Genomic DNA, 26,448 nt, shown 5'->3' with positions numbered 1-26,448 from the left:
AGAAGGGCGGTTGTGGTAACCATGTTGTAGGAAGAAGGGGGAGACACCAGTAGACGTGTTCGTGCGGGAGTTGAGCATTAGCTCGAGGATCGGGCATAGCGTGGCCCAGTTGTCTTGGTCATTGTTGCAAAACACCCGTACGACTACCTCGATATCGCTGTTTGCTCTCTCAGTCGTACCATCAGTCTGTGGGTGGTAGGCTGTAGACAGATTCCTTCTTATGCCTAACAACCTACAGACATCTCCCCACATAGCGCTTGCGAACTGGGGGCCTCTATCAGACGTAATAGAGAGAGGAAGGCTGTGGTGACGGTATACTTCTCGTACGAAGGCCCAGGCTACGTCCTGGCTCTCTATCTTCTGCATAGGTATTAAGATTGCAGCTTTGCTAAGGCGGTCTTTCACTACCATTAGGTTTGACTTCCCTTCTGAAAGGGGGAGCCCTGTAATAAAGTCTACCGTCAAGTGCTGCCACGTACGACTTGGGACTGGCAGAGGGCGGAGGTAACCATGTCTTCCATCTCTCCACGGGGTGCTTTTCCTGCAAAGCTCGCAGTTCCGTACAAAGCGTCTAATATCGTCGCTCATCTTCGGCCAGTACCATTCTCTTGCTACAATCCTGTATGTCTCTTCTCGACCTGGGTGGCCTGTTTGCAAGGATAGGTGGGCTATCTGGATTATGCCTGTACGGAGTGGTTCTGATTCAGGTACCCAGGTTCGTGTTCTCCATGTAAGGCGGTTGTCCGAGTTAATTGCGCAGTCTCCTAGGGACACAGCTATCTTCCTAGTCGTAGACAGTGAGCGTTGCCCCTTCTGTACGGACTGGAGCACTTCTTGATAAAGGTCGTCCTTAGCTACTGCTGTGGCCCAGTGGTTCTGTATCAACTCTTGTTCATTTGGTGGCTGGGGCAGTGTATCCGAGACTATTGGTGTAACTAGGGGGAGTGATGCAGCAACTCGTACGCCGTCTTGTTGGTAAGCTGGAGTTAGCATCACAAACTCTCTGCTTGCGATTCTATCGTCATCCTCGTCCTGTGGCATGTCTTGGTCCCGTCTAGAGAGGGCGTCGGCCCGTACGTTCTCCTTTCCTGGCCTGTACCTAATCTTCATATTCCCAAACCTTGACAGCTCGACTGACCATCGTACGTGGCGCTCTGTCATCTTTTGCTTCTTAGTGAAGTATTCAAGGTTCTTGTGATCCGTGATAACCTCGAATTCTCGTACGCCTCGGAGTTCGGCGTCCCATTCCTTCAAACAGCAGATTACAGCTAGGAGCTCCTTGTCGTGGATTGGGTAGTTGCATTCATGAGCAAGGAACTTGCGTGATAGGTAGGCAACCGTACGAAGTACGCCGTTTGGGCCTCTTTGAGAAAGAGTACCTCCTAGTGCGTGTCCAGAAGAGTCGCATTCTAGAACTGTAGGCAGCTCTGGGTCGAAGGGTACGAGAATCTCGTCAGATAGGAAGGCTTCCTTAATTGTACGGAAGCTTCTCTCTTGCTCTGTTCCCCATACAAACTTAGCGTCCTTGCGTGTAAGTTGGACTAGTGGTTCAGACAGTCGTGCGAAGTGGGGGATGAACTTCCTGTAGAAGTTCGCAAATCCTAGGAATCCTCGTACGCCTTTAACTGTGGTAGGCGAATTCCAGTCTTGGATAGCCTGTACCTTCTCTGGGTCCATAGACACGCCCTTCCCTGCTTCTACAATAAATCCTAAGTATTTTGTACGCTGGACGTCGAATTCACACTTCTTCAACTCTAATTGTAGTCCAGCTGTCTTAAGTCTGTCCAACACCGCCCGTACGTGGCTGTGGTGCTGGGATAGTGGTCCATCCGTGAAGATAATAATGTCATCAAGGTACGCTGAGGCGAATTCATCCAGGAAGTCTCTCAGAACCCAGTTTACGTAGCGCTGGAACGTGCTTGGAGCGTTTGCAAGGCCAAAGGGGGTTACTAGCCATTCGTACGAGCCAAATCTCGTCCGGAAGGCTGTCATCCACTCCTGCCCCTCTGTGATTCTTATCTTGTGGAAGGCAGCTGTTACATCAAGCTTGGTGTACCACTTAGCCCGTCCAATCTGGTGCAGGGTTTCCTTAATAAGAGGCAGTGGGTATCGATCCTTCTTGGTAATAGCATTTAACGCTCTGTAGTCAACACAGAATCGCAACCCGCCGCCTGGCTTCCGTACGAATAGAACTGGTGACGCTGCAGGAGAATTGCTCGCTCGTATGAATCCTTTGTCCAGGAGCTCATGCAGTGTCTTCCGTAGTACTAACAGTTCATCTCTTGACATGCTGTAGAGAGGCCCGTACGGAATCTTTGGGTCTTTGCCATTCTCTTGTTCTAGCTCCAGTTGGTGGTCTACCTCGGGCCCTCGTAAGGGTGGAAGGTCCTCTCCCTCCTTTGGTTGGAAGAGGTGTACGTACGACTGCAGGTATTCCGGAAGTTGCTGGCGGATTTGCTCTGCTGTCAAGGGGGTCTTGATCTGGAGGGCTTTCTCGATGTCGCGAAGGCTTGCTGCAAATATCTGCACCTTATTCTTCTCTCGCCGATTTCGTCGTACGTGTAGTTGGAAGGCTGCAGCAGAGATTAGGGAGAAGTCTGTCTTCCCCTTCTGTGACTCTGTACTGCGTACGGTGATACCGTATTGAGGCAGCCTTAACGTGTGCTGGCTAGAATCAATGATTCCACCAACTCGTTCCAGCCATGACTTCCCAAGAATCATGTCATAATCGTACGTCGTAGAAACAATGTATGCCGCAGCGCGTTGTTTCAATCCTCCAACGTCCAAGTCAAACTCTGTAATAGCGTTAACAGAGCTCTTCTGCTCGTTCACCCCATCAATCTGGATTCGGGGTATCTCTATGCGCGGTAAGCCCTTTAATCGTACAAGCTTCTCAGTTACAATCCCATAAGTGCAACAACCATTGTCAACCATAGCGGTGGCGTGTTCAAGGCCATTTATTGTGACATCTATTGACATAGGGGGGGTTGCTGCTAGCTGGGACAGAATCTTCTGAGGAGATCGTACGGCCTGAAGGAGCTTCACTGTGCTTAGCCCTAGCTTGCGTCTTTGAGCTAGGGCTCTTCTTTTCCCGACTCCTCCGAGTCGGTATCTATTCTTGTAGGAGTAGCTGCTGCGACTGCAGCAACTGTAGCTCCTTTTTCTTCTGTACGAGCGGGTCGCTTTCCAATCTTAGCCTGGCACTGAGCGACTCTGTGGCCTTGGTGCCCACATCTCAAACAGTCTCCTCGCTCTCTTCTTTCCTGAACCTGGGCCTGTGTTCCCCAGAATTCTCTCTTCGTACGAGGCTGGAACGCCGCTACGGTAGGAGTCCAATCCATCGCGTCATTGTGGTGATGGGTACGTGGGGGTGAGGTCGTACGGGGTGTGTAATTAAGAGAGGACTGATCCACAGCTTTCAGATTCTCCCAAGTGACACGCATTCTTTGAACGAACTGCTCGTACGTCTCCCCAGCAGGAGGTTGATAACCTACTTGGTAACGTAGTAGTCTCTTGTTCAACGAGTTCTTAAGGTAATCAATCTTCTGCGCATCGCTAGCGCTATCTAGACCGACCTCTAGGAACTTGAGATCAAAGGATTGTACGTGGTGGATAAGATCCCCTTTGCCTTGCTTCGTCGTACGAAGGAACTGCATTGCTTTCTCCTTAATCGTGGGGTCCATAAAGAACCCATCTAGCTGTTGCCACAGATCCTGGAGGGAGGGGCTAGATCTTTTCTCCATCAATGCGGTAACGTACGTCCTTAGGGCTGTGAAGGCCCATCCTTTCGTACGAGTGATCACGTAGTGAACTTGATCGCTCTCGCTTGGGTAAGCTCGTTGGTCTGCAAAGAGCTTCGCTTGCACGCGTGTCTTCCACTGAGTGTAGTCCTCGTGACTACCCTTCTCAAAGACCTCTACATCTGGTAGGCGTGGCTTCTCGTATCGTACGGGCTCTTGAATTCGGCCCGATGTTGACGTGGCAGGTGGGGTGGTCCCACCTGGACTCAGCACACTCAGCATCCTCCTCTGATCCTCGACAATTTGAGTCAGAGCCTGGAGTTGCTGGCTCAGCATATCATACGACTGTCGTTCCTGGGTTGCTCGGTTTAGGTCGCTCTGTAGTCGTCGTACGTGGTCTTGAAGCTCCTCTACTTCAAGCGCATGGTTTCTTTCTGGGGGGAAGTCCGTCCTGCTTCCACTTGGCTCTTCCCAGTTCATCGTATCGTCGTCCACCCGTGCTTCCATCGTACGAGTAGGGTCTTGCTAACCTGTAACACTCAACAAGTAGCCGCTCTTACTTCTAACTCGCCACGTGCGAGAAGAAGAGTAAGGTAAGGTTGATCTTTCTTCTAATGTTATGGGCGGAAAGAGGCCTGCTAACGAGTATGCATTTGCTCCTATGTACAGAAGAAGAAAGATAAGAGAAGAAAGGTTCTTCTTACGCGTACAACTCGCCTCTTATAGGCCTTATGCTTTACTGCTTTAGTCGGCGCTAAGTCGTACGTCATGTGACTAGAGCAGTCTGCTTAATATGGCGTAGCCTCTTACAGATACTTTGTTAAATTTGTAGTACAAGTTAATGTTAGTGAGAAATGTTTATAGTTTCTCTTAACTACTGTTGTACTTCTTAGAAGCTAACATCTTAGGTTTCTTTGTAGATAGTTATTTGTTAGGAGTAGCTATTAGCTAGCTTACAAGCTAATTAATTATGCTCTGTATCTTAGCTATCTACTGTGCCTAAATATAGGCCTGTTGCCTAAGGTTCCTAAGCTTAGTAGCACTAGGATTCTTCTTGTCTAAGTTGGATGCGTTAAGCATCTTATTGTTTTCTAGTACTAGCGCTAGTGTTAAGAGCCCTAGGCTCTGTGCTATGTTATTCTGCGCAGCTCTTAGAGATAACATTCTATTAACCTTAATTAGGCAACCTATTAGTTAATACGTCTACTAAATCTATAGGTAGTTAAAGTGTTACACAGAGTCTCGCTATACTTCTCTAAGCTTGGTCTAGGTTAGAGCGAGATAGACTAAGGCGATAGTCTGCGCGGGTTATCTAGCGATTTGTAGTAGAAAGAAGTTATTATAGTTAACTAAAAGGTAAAGACAATCTAATTCTATAAATAATAGAATAACTAGTTAATAATCTGTATAAGAGATAAACTATTTAAGTTGACTATAATAAGTGTAGTAATAAGATCTAACACATTCTTATACCTGTTGCTGTCTGTTTCTGCTATTCTATCTATTCTATCTTAGCAAGAGTTTAGAGATAGCGTTGCCCTCTCTATATGCGCTACTATTCTAGATAGTTAGCCTTAGCGGGATAGCTTATTACGTAACTCCTAGCCCCGCGATAATTGTTTTCCTTCTAACGTGGACGCTTGTTACGGTAACCACCGTGGTTCCCCTAACACCTGAACGCACAGATTTCGGGTGGCTCGCCAGTCCACCCGAAATCTGTTAATTGGCCAGCTAAGGCCTGAGCGCCGCGCACGGCCCTAGCTATATCTTTCACCGCTTTGCATTCTGTTCTGTTCCTTACGCAACGTCTTGTATTACACTAGATATTATACGTAGCTACAATTAACGCTTCTTGTAAGCTCTTAAACACGTGCTCGTAGCGTCTTGTGACATTACGTTGCGTCACACCACTATGACTACTCAAGGGCAACCTGACGCGTTGCAATTAATCCTGAATCAGCTAAATGCTATCCAAGCTGATTCCGCTGCATTGAAAGCTAGCAACGAAGCACTACTTGCCAATCTAGCTGAACAAGAAAACCGACACTCTCAACAGATTCTAGAGCTTCGCCAAGAGCTTGAGTCTATTAAGACTAGGTCTGCTCCTGCTGCTACCCCAGCCATTACTCGAACCAGCGCTGAGGGAGATCAAGTTCGTCTAGAAGAGCTATCTGGAATTGGCTCGAATCCTGCGACGCCGCCCAACGCGAACCTGAAGGACCTTCCCCGAACCGACCGTCTGCCTGACCCGCCTCTGTTCAATGGCCGACGAAAGGACCTCCCTGCCTTCGTCCGCAAGCTTAGGTACAAGCTCGAGGGAAACGCAGACCGATACCCGAACGAAAGATCCCGCCTGCTATACGCTCACTCTAGACTTGAGAAGGACGCAGTAGCTCTTATCGACCCGCTTATGGACAAGGATATCCATAATGTAGACCAGCTTGTTACCTTTCTTGAAGCTACCTACGGAGACCCAAACAAGGAGCTGACAGCTCTTAGTCGATTAAGCGGACTCCGTCAAGGAAAGCGCAGCTTCACCTCCCACTTCGCCGAATTCCGACGACTAGCTGCTGACACTGGGTTAAATGAGATTGGCCTGATCGCGTCCCTCCGGAACTCTCTATCCCACGAACTTCAACGTGCAATGGTTGGAGAAGCCTTGCCTAGCGACCTTAACGATTACGCTAACCTGATATCCACGTACGATAATAACCTCCGTTTCCTACCAGACCGCCCACGACGCTACCCTGTAACCCACCCCGACGCAATGGAGATAGACGCATCAGCATACGCCCCCGCTGGTTCCTCCGAACGACAGAAGAGGATTAAGGAAGGCCGCTGCTTTAAGTGCAACCAGAAAGGTCACATCTCTAAGGATTGCAGCGCTCCCCTACCTACTCAGCATATCCGATCCTATAGCGCGCGTGACCACGACCGTACCCAGTCTACTAGTTCTGTCTCGTCAGGATCCTCGCGACCTTCGCGATCCCGAGGACGACGTTCTCGTAACCGATCCCAGAAGGGAAAAGCCTCGTCCCGAGGATAAGTCGCTCCCCGGGACTGCGCACCCACCGAATCTCTGCTGAACTCTGGTCTGAATCTCAGACTGATACCTGGAAACGTTGTATTACAATACCTTGTACAGTTCAACAAGGCGGTGTTAAGAGTAACCTTAAAGCCTTAGTTGACACTGGAGCTACTGGTATTGGATACATTCACAGAGACCTCGCGCGCAACCTAAAACTACGTCAAGACCCGCTGCCCTACGTTATTTACCCGACTGGATTTACTGGAACTGTACTCGACGGTGGAGAAGTGTCTCACACTGTCACCCTGAAGCTACAACACAACAATCACAACGAATCTATACGACTCTACGTCACGAACACCGGCCGTCATAATTTAATACTTGGCCAACCCTGGATGAACAAGCACCGAGTAAACCTAGACTACGACAAGGAAAGACTAATCTTCACCGCTCAACGATGTAAAGAACGTTGTCTTAGAACTACTAGAACTCCTGTTCTCTCTCCTGAGGTACAGTGGAGCAACAACAGGCATGATGAAGCCTACCCTCAAAACCCAAAACTTAAGCATGTGCCACGACAACGGCACGACCACTGGCTACCTAAGATGAAGCGCCAGTTGAACGAACTTGTACCCGAACCTGTACCCGACCCTGATAGTGCCCAGCCAACAGACGAGCAGAACGACTCGTCGAAGTTGCAGCCAGAACTCGACATCTACTGTATAGGTGCTGCTCCGTTTATGAGCCTAGCACGCAAAAGAGGCTATGAAATCTGTGCTGTTAGCATTGCCGACATTGACAAGGCACTAACTGAGAAGAAGCACACCGATCCACTCACGAAAGTCCCTCAGGAGTATCATGACCTGATAGACGTCTTTTCACGAGAAGAGTCTGATAAGCTGCCTGTACGACGGCCTTACGACCACAAGATCAAACTAATACCCGGCAAACAGCACGGGTTCGGCCCACTGTATGGCATGTCTCAGAACGAACTCAAAGTGTTGCGCAAGTACCTCGAAGATCACCTGTCGAAGGGATTCATTCGCGCAAGCTCCTCCCCAGTCGCCTCCCCTGTTATCTTTGTTAAGAAACCCGGCGGCGGACTACGCTTCTGCGTCGATTACCGTGCCTTAAACGCCGCCACTGTTAAGAACCGTTACCCAATCCCGTTGATCCAAGAGACCTTGAGCCGACTGAGCAAGGCCAAGTATTACACAAAGCTCGATATTATTGCTGCCTTCAACCGATTGAGAATTGCTGAAGGAGACGAATGGCTAACAGCCTTCCGCACTCGATATGGGTTGTTCGAATACCTAGTGATGCCCTTTGGACTAGCTAATGCGCCGAGCACGTTCCAACACTTCGTGAACGATGTACTACGCCCGTTCCTAGACGTCTTCTGCACGGCCTACCTCGACGATATCCTGATTTACAGTGAGAATCTCCATGAACATAAGGAGCATGTACGATCTGTTCTAAACGCCCTTCGAGAAGCCGGACTCCAACTAGACGTAGACAAATGCGAGTTTCACCAGACTGAGGTGACTTACCTTGGCTACGTAGTTGGAGTAGACGGAATACAAATGGATCCGAAGAAGGTGCAAGCTATTGTAAATTGGGAGTACCCAAACAACGTTAAGGACATCAGAGCATTTCTAGGCTTCGCAAACTTCTACCGACGGTTTATAGACGGTTTCTCCTACCTAGCTGCTCCGCTAGTAGCGCTGACTAAGAAGGATACTAAGTTCCTCTTCAATGACGACTGCCAGAAGGCTTTTGATGCTTTGAAGCATGCCTTCACTACTGCACCAATATTACGACACTTCGACCCAGACCTGCCAATTGTTATTGAAGCCGACGCTTCCGACTATGTTACAGCAGGAGTGCTGTCCCAATCTGGACCTGACGGCGTCCTCCGTCCGGTCGCGTACTACTCGAAAAGAATGAACCCCGCTGAGAACAACTACGAGATCTACGACAAGGAGCTACTTGCTATTGTTCGCTGTTTCGAACAGTGGAGACCAGAATTAGAAGGCGCTGCCTTCCCTATCGACGTGCTCAGCGACTATAAGAACCTGCAGTACTTCGCCACTACGAAGCAACTGAGCCACCGTCAAGCCCGCTGGTCTGAATACCTATCACGATTCCAGTTTACAATTACATACCGACCCGGCAAGCACGGTGAGAAGCCTGACGCTCTTACCCGTCGCTCTCAGGACCAGCTTGCTCAGGAGGAAGCGAGACAAGCTCGGAAACAGACCCTACTGCGTCCTGACCTGTTTCGAGAACCCGTAGCAATTAGACTGGTAGAGACAGATAGATCTATCCAGCAGATCATCGACGATGAGTACCGTCCTACAGGCGATGGGCTACCTGAAGACCTGTTTATTCGAGAAACGCTGAAGCTGCTGCGCGACGGCGCACGACGGTCTAAGACAGTTACACTTGGTGACTGCGAAGACCGTGAGGGTCGCCTCTACTATCGCAACAAGTTAGTGATACCTGACAGCGACGAACTTAAGATCAAGATCCTGCGAACAGTCCACGATTCCCCATCAGGAGGCCACCCTGGCCGAGGGAAAACACTTGAACTAATCCAGCGGGAATACTACTGGCCCCGACTGTTTGAGACCGTTCGCCGTTATGTTTCTTGCTGCCACGTCTGCCGACGTTCGAAGGCTTCTCGTGAGAAGTACCACGGCCTGCTGAAGCCGCTACCCGTACCCGAACGACGTTGGGCAGACGTCTCTGTCGACTTCGTCGTTGACCTGCCAGAATCCGAAGGATGCAAGAACATCATGGTCGTAGTAGACCGCCTGTCTAAGTACCGATACATGATCCCCTGCGATAAGATGGAGGCTTCCGACGTAGCACGTATGTTCCTGCGCTACGTCTGGTGTAATCATGGCCTCCCTGATACGATAGTCTCGGACCGTGGCAGACAGTTCGTATCTGCTTTCCATGATGAGCTGTGTGCTCAACTAAGGATAGACCCGCGCTTCTCAACCGGCTACCATCCTGAGACAGATGGACAAACAGAGAACGCTAACGCTGCGATGGAACAAGTCCTACGCGCGTATACGAACTATCAACAAGACAATTGGGTTCAATGGCTCCCCACCGCTCAGTTCGAAGCCAATAATACCGTCTCTGAGTCTACTGGAGTAACCCCGATGATGGCCTGCTACGGTCAGAATCCCCGAATGGGCTTCGAGCCGCCTACCAACAAGACACGTCCCGCCTACCAAGCTCTCCAAGCTCGTGAGGTGAACGCGATGGTGGATAAGATGCGCGACATTACTGAGTTCATCCGTGAAGAAATGACATGGGCTCAAGCCCTACAGCAAGAGTACGCGAACCGCAAACGCCTACCTGCGCCAACATACGAAATTGGCGACGAGGTATGGTTAGACGCGCGTAACATCCGAACGCAACGGGCATCTAAGAAGCTTGATTGGAAGAATCTAGGCCCGTACCGAGTAGCTAAAAAGATCTCTTCCCACGCGTACCGTCTCGAACTGCCCGATTCCATGAAGATACACCCAGTATTTCATGTGTCCTTACTCCGGCCTGCTGCGCCAAAACAGGAGTACCTGCCAGGACAACTTGTCCTACCGCCCGAACCTGTTGTTGTAGACAACGAAGAAGAATACTTTGTAGAAAGTATCGAAGACCTCCGTTACAATAAGCGTCGTAGACGACATGAATACTACGTTAAATGGACAGGCTATGACGAGATGACCTGGGAACCCGCTGCAGACCTGAAGGATAACGCAGCCGTAGCTGGTTTCCATAAGAGGTTTTCTGACATCTTGGAGCCACCCGAAGTAATGCAAGAGTAAGAGACATGATCTCTACTCACAGGAGCTCAAGAGTAAGAGGGGGGTACTGTTACGGTAACCACCGTGGTTCCCCTAACACCTGAACGCACAGATTTCGGGTGGCTCGCCAGTCCACCCGAAATCTGTTAATTGGCCAGCTAAGGCCTGAGCGCCGCGCACGGCCCTAGCTATATCTTTCACCGCTTTGCATTCTGTTCTGTTCCTTACGCAACGTCTTGTATTACACTAGATATTATACGTAGCTACAATTAACGCTTCTTGTAAGCTCTTAAACACGTGCTCGTAGCGTCTTGTGACAACGCTGGTTAACCAACAACTAACTGCTCCTTGTTACGGAGGGAGTCACTCTTGTTACTCGTAACATATCAGCTCTTTTGCTATCAGCCCTTTATGCCTGTCACATTAGCGCCGACCAAGCCACCCTGCAGCGACATTAGCGAATAGACAAGAAACATTAGACGCCACCATAACGTGATAACGCACGACGCCAGGTGTTCAACGAACAGTACTTCTATATAACAGTCGATTCATTCTAAAGTAATGGCATTCCCAGACCCGGTATATTCAACTCTCGGAGCTATTGTGCCGGCCCTGACAAACGTTTTGGGGCTAAACTTTTAGCCTCCATCTCTATCTTCCTAGACATTAAGTTGTGCCTCTAATGTCTCAATCACAATTTCATCACTTTATACCCCAATTCATCCTGAAAAACTTTTCTCATAAATATCATCCTCCATCGCTCAAGTCCAAGTCCGCTTCACGGAGCAAAAAGAAACACAAGAAGAACAGAATCTACCCTGGCGAATCGGTTCTGCACATCATCAACCTGGAAAACGAAATACCACAATTATGCGAGTTATCTGTCAGACGTACCTTTGGACTAATGGATATGTACCAAGATGTTTCAGATGCATCCGATCACAACATCCTGGAGAAAGAGCTTAGCAAACTTAAGTCTCAAGTCAGCACAATCATAGCTGGGATTAAGAAAGCATTTGAATCTTCGAAAGATAGCTTCTCGATGTCGCGAGACCAAAGAGATATACTACGCAAATTTCTCTTCATCATGAAATACCGGGGACCGGGATTTCATGAGCGCTTTCATGGCGATACTTCAGGAAGATACGTTGAAGATGATGCCGATCAGCTCGAGAAGTACATGATGGAAAATGGATATCACAATCCAGTCGATGTGTGGTTCAGAAGCATTAAAACCATTTTGGATCTACGGTTTGACTTGCAAGGAAACTGGCGAAAAGAATTGCTCGCCAAAATTTACCCTGGTGATGCTCTCTGGTTCATCATGCACATGGAATGGTATTATCTTGCCTTCTGTACACCATGCGAGATGAATGACGAGTTCGTACTCACGGAAAATTGTTATAACGTCCACGAGGGGCCAAACAGTCGCGTATTGAATCCGGAAACTGGAGAACATGAAGTCATCACCTGGTCATCGTACCACGAGTTCGCCCCTATCACTCCAAGACTGATTCTGATTCTGAGAAGCTGTCTACTTCCCAATTCAGAGGAAGACACCAATGAGTGTATAAAGATATCGAGAAGAAACCTTTTTGAACTCAGCCGTAGTCGCCATATCAACCCGGACACCGCCAAATCGATCCTTGAGGATTTGCCCTTGAGAAAACCGCGAAACTCGTACTCGCAAGTTCTTCCTCAAGGGATACAGCTCCTTCCAGGTGAGGACGGCACCCGGCGTTCATACCATCGCTTCACCTTCCCGTTCTTCAAAATCAGCACCGACCAGATGTACAGAATTAACTGCATATTCCTGGACAATGCACATATTACGTCAGTGATTGGATTTAGTTCCAAATTATCCTTGAAGAAATCTCTGGAACACTATCTCCAGCTACCTGCTGATTGTGGCTACAAGGTGGTTGGTCGCCCCAACAACGACGGGAAACTGGTATATTTGAAAAAGCTTGAACTGATTGCTAAGTCCCTGGGCTCTGCTGTTGTGATGTCGTATAAAGAAGTCCTGGGGGCAGATGAGATGGAAGAATTGAGGCAAGAGTCGTTGAGACAACTTCAAAAAGCCTTGCTCGAGAATTTACCTGAACGACCAACAGAGTTCATGCAGTTGTATCAGAAGCTCGGTATGTGAAATCACTAATCTTCAATTTTGTGCGAGCCTTACAAGACTAGGTGGAAGTTACCATACCATTGTTACGGACTCTGAGCAAGTGAGGAAAATGCGTTTCTTGAGAATCAAGATCGATGTTGCTACACGAGGCTTTCGAGAAGCAAGGCGAGAGAGAGTACGAGAGCATCTGAAAGATCTCTTCTGCCAGTCAATACCGGCTCGTCGCCTTTGGTTATATCTCAAAGGACTCAGGGAAATGTCACTTGGATCTCCAGAAACATTATATGAAGAGTACGCCACTGCGGGAATCTTTGACGGACCAGAAGACGTGATTGTCAAAGGTAAAACATATGTCTTTATAATCTATTTCACGATCACTGATTCTCGCGCAGCCAACCATGTTGTACGTCCAGGATGCCTGGGCCTTATCCTGCATTTCACGGTTATGCAGGACATACAACACAGGTTGATGCCAGGACTTAATCCTTCTTCGGATTTCAATTTGGATGAAATTGGTATTGAGCGCCTCCAAAAGATCACGCATCTGACTTTCGCTCCTGGTAAGATATGCTGGTTATAGCTTCCACAAAAATTGCTAATCGAATCTAAGTGGGAAGCATTCGCGATTGTGGTGAGTCCGCTACCTCCATACGTGCAGCTACATACATGATGCTAACACAGCATGTTAGGGATCAAGCCCATCCAAGATCATGCGATACGAATATCAAATATGCTAAGATTGACAAAGGGTTATGAACAGCACATGAACCCAGTGTGGAGCATTGATGAGAATATCGAGATTCTCACACGGGTGTTCGTCCGAGAGGATATGATGTCGATATTATCTGGAAATCTATGTGAAGGTACGGTAGAAGAGCTGAGTGATGTCTTGTTCAATGTCATATATCCTGCATATAAGAGATCGACGGAGAGATAATTCAGATCGAAAAGCTATTTTGTCGAAATTGTACAATCGCGAACTGTGCGCTTGCGCACGTAACCAAGGTATTATCGAGGATTCAGTAACTAGGCTTTAGCCTATTACATATTACCTACGTTATAGAACAAATGCATACTTGTTAGCAGGCCTCTTTCCGCCCATAACACTAACGGACTATCTTTCTAGCTCTAAATTGTGTAGCGTAATTGCGGCGTAGCCGTAAGCGTTTTAGCTCTAGGTCGTAACATCTAAGAGCTGTAGAGTCCGAAGCTCTTCGGCCCAACGTATGTCTCCGCGCCATCCTTCTTCTCAATCTGATCAGCGGAGATAGTGTGGTTGCCAGTCGTGTAGGAAATGGGCGTGATCTGTTGAGTAACGGAAAAGTTGAGGCTGCCGTCCTCTTCTCTGATGACGGCAAAAGTGCGGGAAGAGTTGCATTTGCCGTCAGAGACGCCGGGGAGGGCTCCATCGTCGCTGTCGGCCGATGTGTTGCACTGGACAGGAATTGTCTCGCCGTTAGCATGTTGAACGACAGCGAAGTCATAGCTATGCGCGTGTTAGTTGGGTAATGATGGGGAAGAGGGGAAAGAACGTACTAGCATGCTCCACCGTCTGTAGAACAGTATGCGATGAAATTGGTGACATCGTATCGAGGCGTCACATCGGTTGGGGCACCGGCAACGGCGACAGCAAAGACGCATGCGACAGCGGAGAACTTCATGATGACGGTTGGCAGGACAGCAATTTGTGAACGGAAATGAGGTTGGCAAGAGTTCGGATGTTGTTAAACGTTGATAGATCAGAAGAGATGACTTGTAGAGACGAACATATGGCAGGCACCTCGAGCTCTTTACATTACCGGCCATGCTACGCTTATTGACCGCTACGTTGCGCGACTAGTTGTCTTGGTAACCTAATCGCGAGCGTGTGACGTCGTTCCTGGTGATTGAAATGACGATCGCTACATTAATAGCATTTATCGAGCTTGATGGGGAAGCTTGGCCCAACGTCTTACCCCCGCGGTATTGCCGAATACGAAATAGCCCGAGGGTTCCGGGACTGCCGCGGCTAATATTAGGTTGTGCGCCGATGTCATGCGTGCAATTCTGCCGAGCATTCGGGAAGCATATTCTCTTAGATAGGCTTAGTTTCTAGAATATATAAATTCATCTAAAACATCTAAAGCATCTCTGATACCTACGTTCTAGTAGAAGACGTAGAAGAAGAAGATTTGTTTGCGATCTACTTTTTACGAAACTCTTCGCGCGTTAACAACCCACTTCACGCCTTCGACTACGACCTGGGGCTGCGTCATCTGGACGAAGTGGCCACTCTCGCGCGCGAAGGCAAGCCTGCCCTTCGTAGAGAGCTCAAGATGTCGTCTCATAATGCTCTCGCTCTTCTCGTCCGCCGTGCTAATCAACTCTCGTACTCGACGCCTCTGCTCTTCGCTCCCATTTCCTTTCGCAATTCCAGCTTTGTACATCCCATTCCAGTCCCTACTGCGCATGCCTCCAATGACGTACACGGGCTTTTGCCCGAGAAGCGGCTGTTGGTCACTCAACCTCTTATTCCGCAGCGCCTCGAAGCTTGCTGCGTATTCATCCTCCTCCATGCGCGCGATTGTCGCGTACTTCGCGGTCGCTTCCTCAGCCATGAGTGCGACCCATTCCGCCTGCGTCAGCTTGTGCTCTGCGGCAATGCCCTTCGCGATGTATGGGTTGATGCCCTCGGAGATGGCTTGGAGATCCGGATCGTTGACGTTCAAAACTTGTGGCATTGTCTCGTGGTTCGCGTCGACAAGTACCAGTCCGGCAATGTGATGTGCATTCCCTGTTAGCGCAATGAACTCGTTGATCAGCACACCAGCCCAAGAGTGACCAACGAGGATGAGAGGATTCCTGAAGGGGACGTGTTCGACAAGGTATAAAAGATCCTGTGCAATGCTCTCAGCCGTGGGTGGGTACGGAGCGCTGTCGGACAAGCCATAACCTGCGCGATCGTAGGTGTAGCAGCGCATCGATGAAGAGAGCTGTCGTACGACAGCTGCCCAGTTAAGCCTGCTGCTTGCGACACCAGAGACGAACAGCACCGCCGCATCATGAGGATCACACGGTTCTGGGCCGTGGCTGTATAGCGCAAGGGAATGGGTGCCGTCGGTTTGCACCATCGTCATACTGGGGTAGACCTCAGTAGTCATCATGTCCAGATCGTCGCGCGTGCTTGTGATCCAGGGTGTTGCAGTTGTGCGTGATGAGGCTCAAGACAGATAGTGACGGGCTATCCTTTCGAACGCGACAGCGAGCTGCACTTTCTGAAGTAAAGGCAAAGTTGCAATAAGTCCATCGACACCAAGCGATGTGGTCTCACCCGGGCGGGATGTGCGGAAAGAGTAAGGCGCCAGCTCGCTTGTGGGTCAGATTCATAAGCAAAGGGCGCAACGCCCTCCGCGACCATTTGAACGACAAACGTGAGCCGCATTCAAGCTCAAACAACTCCTGTACATAGTCAGTCGACCGTGATGAGCGGTGAAGGGACTTTTTCATATAGACTTGACGGAGGACTGTCGCGTTCGGCAATGCCATTGATACGTGCATAGACTTCGTGGATGGGAAAGAGCCATGATGGAAGCCAGGTTCTGATACAGCAGATGGGAACGGCCAAGGATGGCAGCCCAAGACAACCAAGCGAGCTCGACTGTGCAGGTCTTTTAGGCGTTGGCAATTACAGAAGACCTTCGCAGTCACAGAAAAGCTCTTGTGGGTATATGCTTCGTGTGGCGAGCGCGCGCTCCTGGCTGAAATTGCTTGAGGATTGCACCGCGCGTCGTTGCTTTCTCTCATAACCAATCTATTGATCACCACTGGGCGCTTCATGCCTATCACACGTTGGACATCGATGTCGGTGGCTGTGATCCACGTATTGTCGCCACGATATGCATCTGCTTCTACGTGAACAAATCTGTTTTCCGCTCGCATTTGTTGCCTGCTCCATCGCAATCATCATGCTGCAGTCACCCATGCTTCTTTTGCGGACCAAATGTGTCACTCATTTCCAAAGAGAGCATTAGAATGCTGCACCCAATCTGATGTTTGCATTTCGCACCCGAAGTCCAGGTGAGCGCAAACGCGCGAATCGAATCCATATCCCAAAACGGCCTATGCAGCAACGTCTTTGGAATTGCGAGCCCCATCGTCCAGCCTCGTGATGCTTGGACACGGCGCAAATTCATTGGTACATTTGTCGTGAACTATGTGCATCATCCGATGAGATGCCAGCACCAGCGGGCCGTCCCAGTCATGTGTTGCGACTCGAGAGGCGGAGTGGCGTCTTGCTGGAATGGATTCCGAGCTGGTGTCTGTAATAGAATGGTGTGCGTTCTTGTAATGAAATATTGCGCGGGGACTCGTTTGAGGATTGTGAATGCGTCGGAGTGGACATTTGCTATTGCGGTACGTCAGTCGCGCCCTGAGGCAACGCTCGAGCAGGGACGCTTACGCTATACCGGACAACGACAGCGATGGGCATACAACTGTGGCGCTGCTCTTTATGCGGTATGAGAACTGGAGGATGGTGAAAGACACTGTCGCCCTCGTCCACGGTGCTACGACGAGTCGGTAGGGCGATGCGCGCCGGTGGACAATTGCGTGCCGGTTTTGCGCGAGCTGATTAGATCATGCTGAGGTGGCTTGCCTATGCGAGACGCACGGTAAGAGCAGCATTAAGTTGCGATGCGAGAAGGAGAGTCACAGGTAATCCTGGAGGCGGAGGGGATGCTGTGAGGATCGAGTCGGTGATGTCGCGATGGGCGTGCCCCCACAACCCGACGAGGCTTGGCGGCACCGCCGAGGCAGCCAAGCGACACCAGCTATTATCCGCACCAAACGTCACACAGCTCCAATTCTTACGCAACAGGTCAAGTTCCGACGATGTCGCCTTCTGTATCGCACCACTATTGATAGTTTTACAACGACCCTCATGATGGAACAGACTTCATGGTGTAGATCGGCCAAATCGGCGGTTTTGGGCGAGGCTCTCTCTAGAATGCGCCCGCGGGGGTGTCCAAGTCCAACATCCAGCACGCCGCCAAACTGAACAACGAACGAGCTCATGTGGAACTTAGCTTTGAGGACTCAAGAAATAGCAGGAATACGCCATGCTGCACCTGTCATCGAGACTTCGCAGGCCCCCGAGAAAGCTGGACCAAAGACTGCACGGTGCTACCATAAGAAGTTCAAAGAGTTGGGTCTCGCACTGTCCAAAGCCGCAAGTGCACCTGTTCGGATCCCTTCGTGTTATGTCTCACGGTTGAAGGAGAAGGCAGCTATGTTGGATTTCTATGACGTGAAGCATCAACGCCCTATCGGTGAGCAGATTGCTGCGAAGGCTTTCGTGATACGGCCCAAGAAGATTGGGTTGGCAGTCATCAATTTCCGTCAAGGTAATGACGACTCAGAGAACGTGAGACTGTATCGCGCAATGGAATGGACTGTGGGAAGATGCACTCGAAGCACATGTAGAAAGAAGAACACTTTCATTTCCATGACTTCCATACGAATGTGCAGATTGACCGGGGCGATGGTGTTGAGCGCTTTGGCAACTGGGGTTGTGATTACGACGTCGGCCGAGTCATCTCACATCTAGACCATATTGCTGTAGTGACAAGGACACCGAGGATGAAAGATCGAAAGGCAACGTTCTATGAAGCTGCAACTGTTCCCAACTTGGAAGTTAATAATATCGTTAGGCGACTCATGTGAAGCTGCTATATGTCCTAGTCATGAACATCCTCGGCTGTGATATCGTCGCATGGTTGCTCAACCGAATGGGCAGTCGCTCCGATATTTCGGATGGTTCTGGGAGATGCGCATGAATTCCCCGTATGAAGATGCTAAGTTTAGCACTCTCGGGCCAGCGCGGTCATTGCATACCAGTCAACGCCGGGGAGCTGTGTACTACGGGTAAAGAACCCGTACTACGGATGAACAGCCGGATGGTAATCACGTGAGCTTCGCAAAACACCTGCCAACCCTTCTAGGAGACGTGTTTGACAGCTTGTCAAGCCCCAAGATGATTCCCTCTACAGACAGCCTCTCACTAAACACATGCTGAGCACGCCTCAACACTAGACTCTGGGCTTAATAGCAAGACTCTGCGCAGGTGCAGCGAAGAGTCGACGTAGGCTCTCTATGCACCGCTACCCCATGATACGAGCCATTGTGGCTCACCCGATATATTTACGAGATGATCATCGAAATCGCGGTCTGTGATGACGTTTGCGGTGTGGAATGATTGCAAGGCTTAGAAAAACGAGGCGGCAAACAAATCAATTCGCGCCGGTTGGCCCGAAGGCTCCTTCCCCACAAAAGCCGGCAAGGATCGACTACACGAAAGCGAGCTATAGCGCCGCTGCGAATAAATTGACTCCAGTCTGACGTCCGTTGAGCGATGGACTGTCCTTGTCGCCAATCTCCAATGTAACCCCGTATAGACATGTCGAAAGCACAAGCATCAGCCGCATTGACGCCCCCCAAAATAGACAAAAGCTTGTCACTGCACTAGTCGACGGCGGATGTAGACTGACATGCGTATATAAACGTTGAAGGTCTTCCGTCAAGTACTCATTACACGGCATCCATCCATCTCTTCATAACAAACTTCACTCATCTCACCCACTTTCGCTACCGACACAAGAATCAACCATGAAGTTCGCCATCGTTGCCCTGTTCGCCGGCCTTGCCGCCGCTGCACCCACGACCGTCCAAGACGATCAATTCGAGACCGTTACCATTAACAACGCCGTCTATGGCGGTCGCGGCGAAAAGCATCTCGCCTTCTACATTCACTCTCAACACGTTGACAACGTCCATTGCGCTGCCGACAACGTCGAGGTCGATGGCGTCTACAGCTGCGACGACTCTTCATACACATTCCGCGTCCTGCAGGTAGACGGCCTCCGTCTTAGATTGGCCCATGTTCTTAACGGGTGAGTTATTCGAGCGAGTATCGGGCAAAGAGAACGCGCGCTGACATCACTTTAGACCTTCCATGGTGGGCGACTTCGTTGTCAGGATGAACGGACCTATTCCTATTGCCCTCAGCCAGGTCGGCACTTCCACTGCCGACTTGGACAAGCAGGGAACCGTTTAGAAGAGCTGTGGATTTGATAATGAGGGATCTTGCAGTAGCTAGGCCCGTAGCTAAACCATAATGTTAATGTGGATCAACCAAACGGTGCAAATGATAAACATAAACAGTGATTCTCCATCGGCCGTGACAGTTCGACAGGCAGAGCGCATGCCGTATCGGCCTCCCGCAATGTAGCGAAGACCTGCGACGAAGGCTGCTCGACGGTATTCGCAATGCCCTCCAGAACAAGGACCAGGGCATTCGAAGACATTGCAGCTGGAGTAAAGCTTCACATGGATGTGGCCTGGTTATACGTCGGGCTGAAGGTTCTCATAGGATGGCGCTAGTTGGGCATGTCTTCACGACGATGTCCGACCGCCTTGCTAGCTAGGCGACCTGCGTCGCACTCACGGCTCCCTGCGAGTGGACCTGATGCTGAAAGCGCGCCTGGACTTTGACGCGGTTCCGCCAAGTGCATCCATCCGGAGCGGGAAATGCTTTTAGATTGCCTCATAAATCGGTCGTCGCTGATGTCGCAGGAGTACGCGCACCGTCTTGCCGTCGCCGTCGCCGTTGGCCGTACTCGAGTATGACCGGGTGTCAGGACGGCTCTTCGCAACGTGTGGAGATTCTGTCGCACTCGCAATAAAGTGGCTGCGTATATGCGACAGCGGTGCGACTTGAAGCGGTGCGTGGGGTGAAAAGGTGTGGCGAGGCAGCCGCCCGAAGATGGGCTTGGTGGCTTGCGGCCTGCCCAGGAAGGAGCCCCAAACGCGCCTCGGCCCGCCCACCTGCGCGCTTGCACCCTCAACCTCCACCCGCAACGCGCTGCGTCAACACTCGTCTTTCGGAAGGGCGCCGGCTTCTACAAACTGCTCTTCACTCATGTTTCGCGCCCGTCATACTTCAAGGTCGTCATTCTACCTCGACAATCCTCCCCGTGAAAACGCTCTTCACATATTGTGCGGCTTCCTCGTCCTCGCCACGGCTTCTAACGCCCATTCCTCATAGCCTTGACGCAACAACTTGCGATGATGAGCTACTAAATGACCTCACAGCCAGTCGGGGATACCTCAGCATTCCTTGCTCCATCAGCGCCTGTTCACAATGGCGACGATAGACTCCCGACGTCTGCTTTGAACCCTGTGGGTATCACACAGTATGGGCTGCATACATGTGACGCAAGAGCAAGGTCGCAATACTTAAACCACTTGAGCCATATGACCGATTCATCGATACGTCGATACGGACCCTCCCTTGGGGACATGGGAGACTGTGAAGCCAGTTAGACCGCCGCGTGGTCGCGTTCTGTCGCTGATGCACGAATGCTCATCATGGTCAACCATCTCCAGGGTACCTACCTGTTCGGAGAGGCCACAGCCAACTGAGCCAAGCAAGCCCTTCATTGGCGTTACACCAGTCTACGTTGGGTTGAAAGACGTCGAATGCGCTCTTGAGACGGTTGGTGGTAGCATACCCTGACCCCCAGCACGTATGACGACTGCATGCAACACGAAAACCTCGAACTTGAGACTATGCAACCGCCAGAACTAAGTGAAACATTATATATCTAACAAAAAACGATGCTGTCCAAAGGCCCCGCGTCCCCAGGCACAGGGAATTGTTCGGAGACTCCAATGCCTCGGCACTACATGTACTTCCGACAGCCGAGCAGCCGTGGATGTCAGTACGCCATTCATTTCCCCTCAAATGTCGATCATACATTCGAGCTCTGGGCCTACCCGTAGTTCGAGCCGCTCTACACTAAAGAACGTCACTCTGAAGATTGCTAGGGAGTGTTTTGCAACACGAGGGAGCTTTGTATATACGCTAATTTAGATGTGACGCGGGCAATCGGGCTCCGTCCTTTACGAGGCTAGCGTGTAGGCACGGAGTACAGATGTACTAACTCTACCGGGAACGGTCCTGGCTGCTCCGCAGTTACACACCCTTCTTTGGGCGTTAGTCTTGGATTTACTCTCACTACAAGATTGGGTTTTGACATAGAGTGGAGAAGATAGAGTCGGAGTGCGCGAACAATGCAAGGTGGGAGACAGAAGGTAGCAAAGAGAAGATTGTAGACCGAGTCCAAAGACAGAAGGTCACATATCGAATGTGAATGACGCTAGGTTAAAGACAAAAAGCGAAGAAGCATAAGAAAGAGCAACTTCCTCAAGAAAGACGGCCATCAAACTATTCTCATATCAAATACCTTCAACATGCAGCTTCTCAAGTTCTTTCTCCCACTCGCCATGAGCGCACCTTTCTCAGCGGCGCAACCACTCGATGAAAGAGCCATCTCTTCGAGCTGGGCTGGAGTCAACTCGTACTTCCTCCATGCCTATCAGAAGTACGCGCACCTCAAGCCTTCTCATACATATACTTACTCTTCACAGGGCCGATCGTCTAGCTGTACTCGACGCGGTCAAAGACGCCAAGCTCAAGACACTGCGTATCTTCATCTCTCCCACGCCTCAGAACAACAAAGACACTGGTTCAGTCAACATGCCCGATATCGAGCCACAGCAAGTCGGCACATACGACGACACGCAGCTGAAGGCTATCGATCAGTTGATGGTCGAGGCGCATGACCGAGGTATCAAACTCATCATTGCTATGCATGATCGCTATCAACTGGGTTGCTGGGGTAATGGTATGCTGTCTTTCGAGTCGAATTGTGTTCATCGGTCACACTAACGTGTGCGTCACAGATACATACGTGTCGAAATACAAACTCCCTGCGATCGACTGCGCGAGGACGCCCGCCGCTCAGAACGACGTAACGTTCTTCTACCAGGACGCTTCGCCCATCTACGACTTTGACAATCGCCTCACGCATATACTTCAGCATAAGAACTCGTTAATCTCAGGCGCACCGGCATGGAAGGATTTGTCAGACTACATTTTCTCTTTCAACATCCAGAATGAGGGACAAGGGCATCTGCGCAACAACATTGCGCCTGCACCAGAATGGTGGTGCAATCGAAGCAAGAAAATGCGAAGCATCATGGGCAGCAGCGCCATCCTCATCTCGACAGGTAAGTGCTTCGCATCACACTCTCCTCTGCTCTACATCCAGAGACAACGATGCTGACCACGCATATCCAGGCGGTGGAAACGAATTCCCCAACTCCGACATCCCCGAAAACTGGAGCTGCGCCACTCTCGACCTCGTCGACATCCATTCCTACAGCGGCGTGTCTGAATGGCGCAACAAAGCGCCCATCGCACTGCAGCATGCTCAAGCCGCCAAGAAGCTCGTGTTGTTCGAGGAGTTTGGCGCGTCTGGTTCCAACAAGGCGAGCGTTGTGGGTCAGCATATCGACATCTTCAATGGGCTCAAGGTACCATGGATGATCTGGCAGATCAACAAGCCGGGTAAAGGCGCAGCGGACTTTGAGTTCTGGACGAATGAGGATACGTTTGGAGTCGTGAAGCAGGGATCGGCTAAGGCATTGAGTATCTCGGCAGCTCAGACGTTTCCCAATCTCGCATAGCTTCACATGCAGTGGACGTGCTCTGGGTAGATAGATATTGCAAATAGCTTACACCGCTGCATAACTGCTAGGACTTCCGATAAATGTCACCTGTACGCTTGATCTCGTCGTCAACATCCTTGCCTCTGCCTGCAGCTTCCAGCTTCCTTACTAACGGCAATACTTCCTTGCCGAAGCGTTCGATGTCCTCTTCGTAGTGTAAGTGAGCAGTCAGCACCAAGTCAACGCCCAGACTCTTCAGTAGCAATATCCGATCGGCGATTTGCTCTTTAGTACCGATCAACTTGGTCTTGAAGCCGTCGTTGTACTGCACCAAATCTTCCAGCTTACTGTCCGCCCACATGCCCTTCTTGTTGCCCGTGCTGGCACCAGCCTGCTGTACTGCTTCTCGAAACGCCTCAACGGCCTCCGTATCGGCTTTACCTTGAATCTCTTTCAGCACGCGGATAGCTTCTTCTTCTGTCTCACGGATGATGACGAAGCCGTTCACCGCAAATTTCACTTTGCCCTCACGCCCAGCTTTTCGCGCGCGCTCTTTCACATCTTCGATCTGCTCGCGGAAGCCATCCAGATCGTTGCCGTTCATAAAGTACCAGTCACTAACTTCAGCGCCATTGTTCCGGGCGTCATCGCTATTGCCACCTTGGAAGATCTCTGGGTGCGGCTTCTGGAGTGGTTTTGGTGCTAGCTTATAGTTTCGGAATTGATAGAAGTCGCCGCCGAAAGTGAAGCCCTCGTCGCCAGCAGTCCAGATCCCCTTAAGTGCGCGGATGAACTCGTTGGAGCGTCGATAGCGCTCGGCATGCTCGAGCCACCATTGCCCGATACTCTGGAATTCGCTCTTGTTCCAGCCCGAAACGATGTTTACCGCAATTCGCCCGTTGGTGTAGTTGTCGATACTTGCGATCTGCTTCGCTGCGACCGTGGGGTTCCATGGGCCGGGAAGTATCGCAGCGATGAGCTTGATGCGCTCAGTATTGTGCAACAACGCCTGAGACAACGATACACTTTCGTGCTGGTTGTCGGCCCCATACGATGCGGTGAAACGAATCTGGGTGAGCGCATACTCGAAGCCGTATGTTTCGGCCGTCCGAGCGTATCGTATGTTGGATGCTAGGTCCCAACTCGTCCGTTGGGCTATCTTTGAGACAACGAGACCGCCTGAGACGTTAGGAACCCAATAACTACATTGTCGCAAGGTTAGGAGATGCGGCAAATAGCTGTCCTTGGGAGACTGCTCACGCGAATAATAGACGATCAGGATCTTGGTTCAGATCCAGTTGCTTTGCGGGCGTATAATCTTGCGCTGTCTTGTTCAGGTGCCCATTGGCGCCATTCGTCGTTCCATTCTCTGCTATTGCTGAACAAATGATCAGCCCCACACGTTCTTGATAGCCCTAGTCTCCGCATAACCTCACCTGTCTTTTGCCTCTTGCGCGGCGTCATGGTTGTTTGGAGGGATACAACAGACCGCAGGTTTGAAGATACGGATGTATGCGAGTTGAGTATCTGTACTATGATGCCCCGCAACATGGACCTGGGGTTCAATTGCAGATCAGATATGCGCATAATAAGCGTGGATTGCGTGATACGCACTCATCCGAGAGCGGGATTTGCGGGATTGCCGTAGATTAGACCCGGTACGTAGACTAGATGGTATTCACCTTTATTGCAGCCGGCTTGCCGCCGATCTTGCCTAAGTCAGCTGGTCGACTTCTACTTCGCAGCTCAACCATCTCGGCTTCGCACATGACAAGCTGTGGTGCAGGATTTTGCGACAGCTTTGCGAGTCCGACATCCTTAATTGGTTGCTAACAAGCTTCGGCCTATTGGTCGATGTGGCAATCCAACCCTCCGAAGACGTGATGTGCCGTAACTTGCAGTAAGATACTCAAGCGCCGCATACTCCACACCTAGATCGATCAGGATAGCGAGCTCCAACTTCAATACTATGATATCGTCCCGACACGACCATGTGAATGCTACTTAGCACTGAGAGTAACGCCGAAGCACGTAATCTACTGTCGCATGATCGCAATGGCAACGTACCGACACCGCCGTCGTGCCGCGTCGATATTGTCTTTCTTAACCTGGGAGCTTATGACGATTCAGTACAAAAGGCTGTGGACCAGATTCAGTCGCTTGCGTGAAGAATTCCTTGCACGCAGACAATCATGTCCAAATTCTCAACGACCGACTTGAACAGCAAAAGCAGCGCTGGCACGACTGACGTCGAGAAGCAAGTCACCCATGATTCTCCGATCGTACCAGTCGCAGCTCCAAAGACCTTAGGTGCTGGAGTTAGTAATGCTTCCAGTACGTTATATCTCGTAGCTAACGTCTCAAGACGGCGCTTCCAATCGGAGTCTTCGCGACGACCTTGACCACGTTGTCGCTCAGTCTTATGGAATGGCGAGGAGTAACGACGAACAATGTCTTCGTTGCCAATTTCTTCTTTGCGGCGGCGTTCGGCAAGTTACCGGGATATATGGTGTATATGACATGACTGACTTGATACTAGGCCTGGTGGTTACTGCACAGTGGGAGCTATCTGTCGGCAATGGATTTGCCTATACAGTCTTCAGCGCTTTCGGTCTGTTCTACGCCGGCTTTGGTGCGATTCTGACCCCTGCCTTTGGGGTTGAGGCAGCATATGGAGGCGATGTGAAGCAATTCAACAACGCTCTCGGGTTCTTCATGATCAGTCAGTTGCCAAAAAAAGATGGGTGGTGAGAGCGCCACTAATCGTGTGATAGTGTGGACGGTCTTCGCCTTGGTATTTCTCGTTGCCTCGTTGCCGACAAACTTGGTCTACATCATCATCTTCTTTTGTGTCGAGCTAGGATTTTTGCTAGTCTCGGCGTCTTATTTTGCCACGGCAGATGGGCATCAGACTGCGTCCGTCGCTCTCAAGAAAGGCGGCGGTGCGTTCTGCTTCTTGGCTGGATTGACTGGGTGGTATCTGACGTTCGCGTTGCTGCTCAAAGACTCCATCGTTGAGCTACCACTCGGCGACACTTCTCGGTTCTTCGCGAAGAGAAAGGCGGAATGAGCTCCAATCGACAGGAGGTTCGCACGCGGGTGACAGGAGGCACATCGGAGGTGCGCAGTCTGCTGAACGTTGTGATGGGCCGTGAAAGTGCGGAGTTGGGGATGATGCGATTG

General features: G+C 50.5%; 9 protein-coding genes across 9 annotated transcripts; 5 read left to right on the top strand and 4 right to left on the bottom strand.

The window, feature by feature from the left end:
* Positions 1-11,271: 11,271 nt before the first annotated feature.
* BKA58DRAFT_472452 (uncharacterized protein) lies at positions 11,272-13,819 on the top strand (the record flags this gene model as incomplete). The annotated part of the gene is made up of 5 exons (XM_046175280.1): positions 11,272-12,730; positions 12,780-13,058; positions 13,110-13,277; positions 13,328-13,348; positions 13,407-13,819. The coding sequence occupies 5 exons, from the start codon at positions 11,272-11,274 to the stop codon at positions 13,652-13,654; spliced, it is 2,175 nt and encodes a 724-aa protein (XP_046022290.1). The 3' UTR covers positions 13,655-13,819.
* Positions 13,820-13,905: 86 nt separating this feature from the next.
* On the bottom strand, positions 13,906-14,378 carry BKA58DRAFT_443387 (glycoprotein; the record flags this gene model as incomplete). The annotated part of the gene is made up of 2 exons (XM_046173978.1): positions 13,906-14,203; positions 14,254-14,378. The coding sequence occupies 2 exons, from the start codon at positions 14,376-14,378 to the stop codon at positions 13,906-13,908; spliced, it is 423 nt and encodes a 140-aa protein (XP_046022289.1).
* Positions 14,379-14,906: 528 nt separating this feature from the next.
* BKA58DRAFT_405084 (Alpha/beta hydrolase fold-1) lies at positions 14,907-15,857 on the bottom strand (the record flags this gene model as incomplete). The annotated part of the gene is made up of 1 exon (XM_046171891.1): positions 14,907-15,857. One exon carries the CDS (start codon positions 15,855-15,857, stop codon positions 14,907-14,909), a length of 951 nt encoding a protein of 316 aa, XP_046022288.1.
* On the bottom strand, positions 15,836-16,779 carry BKA58DRAFT_243099 (uncharacterized protein). The gene has a single exon (XM_046166719.1). It carries the CDS (start codon positions 16,633-16,635, stop codon positions 16,024-16,026), a length of 612 nt encoding a protein of 203 aa, XP_046022287.1. The 5' UTR covers positions 16,636-16,779; the 3' UTR covers positions 15,836-16,023.
* Positions 16,780-17,547: 768 nt separating this feature from the next.
* Positions 17,548-18,579, top strand: BKA58DRAFT_391825 (uncharacterized protein). Its single transcript, XM_046170949.1, has one exon. The coding sequence runs from the start codon at positions 17,768-17,770 to the stop codon at positions 18,299-18,301; it is 534 nt and encodes a 177-aa protein (XP_046022286.1). The 5' UTR covers positions 17,548-17,767; the 3' UTR covers positions 18,302-18,579.
* Positions 18,580-19,060: 481 nt separating this feature from the next.
* On the top strand, positions 19,061-19,889 carry BKA58DRAFT_391823 (uncharacterized protein). Its single transcript, XM_046170948.1, has 2 exons — positions 19,061-19,643; positions 19,699-19,889. Exons 1-2 carry the CDS (start codon positions 19,360-19,362, stop codon positions 19,805-19,807), a joined length of 393 nt encoding a protein of 130 aa, XP_046022285.1. The 5' UTR covers positions 19,061-19,359; the 3' UTR covers positions 19,808-19,889.
* A 1,869-nt stretch (positions 19,890-21,758) lies between these two features.
* On the top strand, positions 21,759-23,317 carry BKA58DRAFT_243056 (glycoside hydrolase superfamily). Its single transcript, XM_046166718.1, has 4 exons — positions 21,759-22,136; positions 22,183-22,439; positions 22,498-22,824; positions 22,895-23,317. Exons 1-4 carry the CDS (start codon positions 22,006-22,008, stop codon positions 23,281-23,283), a joined length of 1,104 nt encoding a protein of 367 aa, XP_046022284.1. The 5' UTR covers positions 21,759-22,005; the 3' UTR covers positions 23,284-23,317.
* A 33-nt stretch (positions 23,318-23,350) lies between these two features.
* On the bottom strand, positions 23,351-24,729 carry BKA58DRAFT_443383 (luciferase-like domain-containing protein; the record flags this gene model as incomplete). The annotated part of the gene is made up of 3 exons (XM_046173977.1): positions 23,351-24,467; positions 24,526-24,643; positions 24,702-24,729. The coding sequence occupies 3 exons, from the start codon at positions 24,727-24,729 to the stop codon at positions 23,351-23,353; spliced, it is 1,263 nt and encodes a 420-aa protein (XP_046022283.1).
* Positions 24,730-25,457: 728 nt separating this feature from the next.
* BKA58DRAFT_414046 (GPR1/FUN34/yaaH family-domain-containing protein) lies at positions 25,458-26,335 on the top strand (the record flags this gene model as incomplete). The annotated part of the gene is made up of 4 exons (XM_046172461.1): positions 25,458-25,583; positions 25,631-25,754; positions 25,805-25,987; positions 26,040-26,335. The coding sequence occupies 4 exons, from the start codon at positions 25,458-25,460 to the stop codon at positions 26,333-26,335; spliced, it is 729 nt and encodes a 242-aa protein (XP_046022282.1).
* Positions 26,336-26,448: the final 113 nt, after the last annotated feature.

The sequence above is a fragment of the Alternaria rosae genome (assembly GCF_020736505.1).
Source record: "Alternaria rosae strain MPI-PUGE-AT-0040 chromosome Unknown BKA58scaffold_9, whole genome shotgun sequence".
NCBI classification, from domain to species: domain Eukaryota; kingdom Fungi; phylum Ascomycota; class Dothideomycetes; order Pleosporales; family Pleosporaceae; genus Alternaria; species Alternaria rosae.
The sequence above is the reverse complement of the archived record's forward strand: the minus strand, read 5'-3'. Positions and strand labels throughout refer to the sequence as shown.

Coding starts and splice junctions, on each gene's coding strand:
- BKA58DRAFT_243099 (XM_046166719.1), bottom strand. CDS start 16,635: ATGCGAGCGGAAAACAGATTTGTTCACGTAGAAGCAGATGCATATCGT.
- BKA58DRAFT_391825 (XM_046170949.1), top strand. CDS start 17,768: ATGTGGAACTTAGCTTTGAGGACTCAAGAAATAGCAGGAATACGCCAT.
- BKA58DRAFT_391823 (XM_046170948.1), top strand. CDS start 19,360: ATGAAGTTCGCCATCGTTGCCCTGTTCGCCGGCCTTGCCGCCGCTGCA. Junction 19,644..19,698: donor TTGGCCCATGTTCTTAACGG/GTGAGTTATTCG, acceptor ACATCACTTTAG/ACCTTCCATGGTGGGCGACT.
- BKA58DRAFT_243056 (XM_046166718.1), top strand. CDS start 22,006: ATGCAGCTTCTCAAGTTCTTTCTCCCACTCGCCATGAGCGCACCTTTC. Junction 22,137..22,182: donor TTCCTCCATGCCTATCAGAA/GTACGCGCACCT, acceptor TACTCTTCACAG/GGCCGATCGTCTAGCTGTAC. Junction 22,440..22,497: donor ACTGGGTTGCTGGGGTAATG/GTATGCTGTCTT, acceptor TGTGCGTCACAG/ATACATACGTGTCGAAATAC.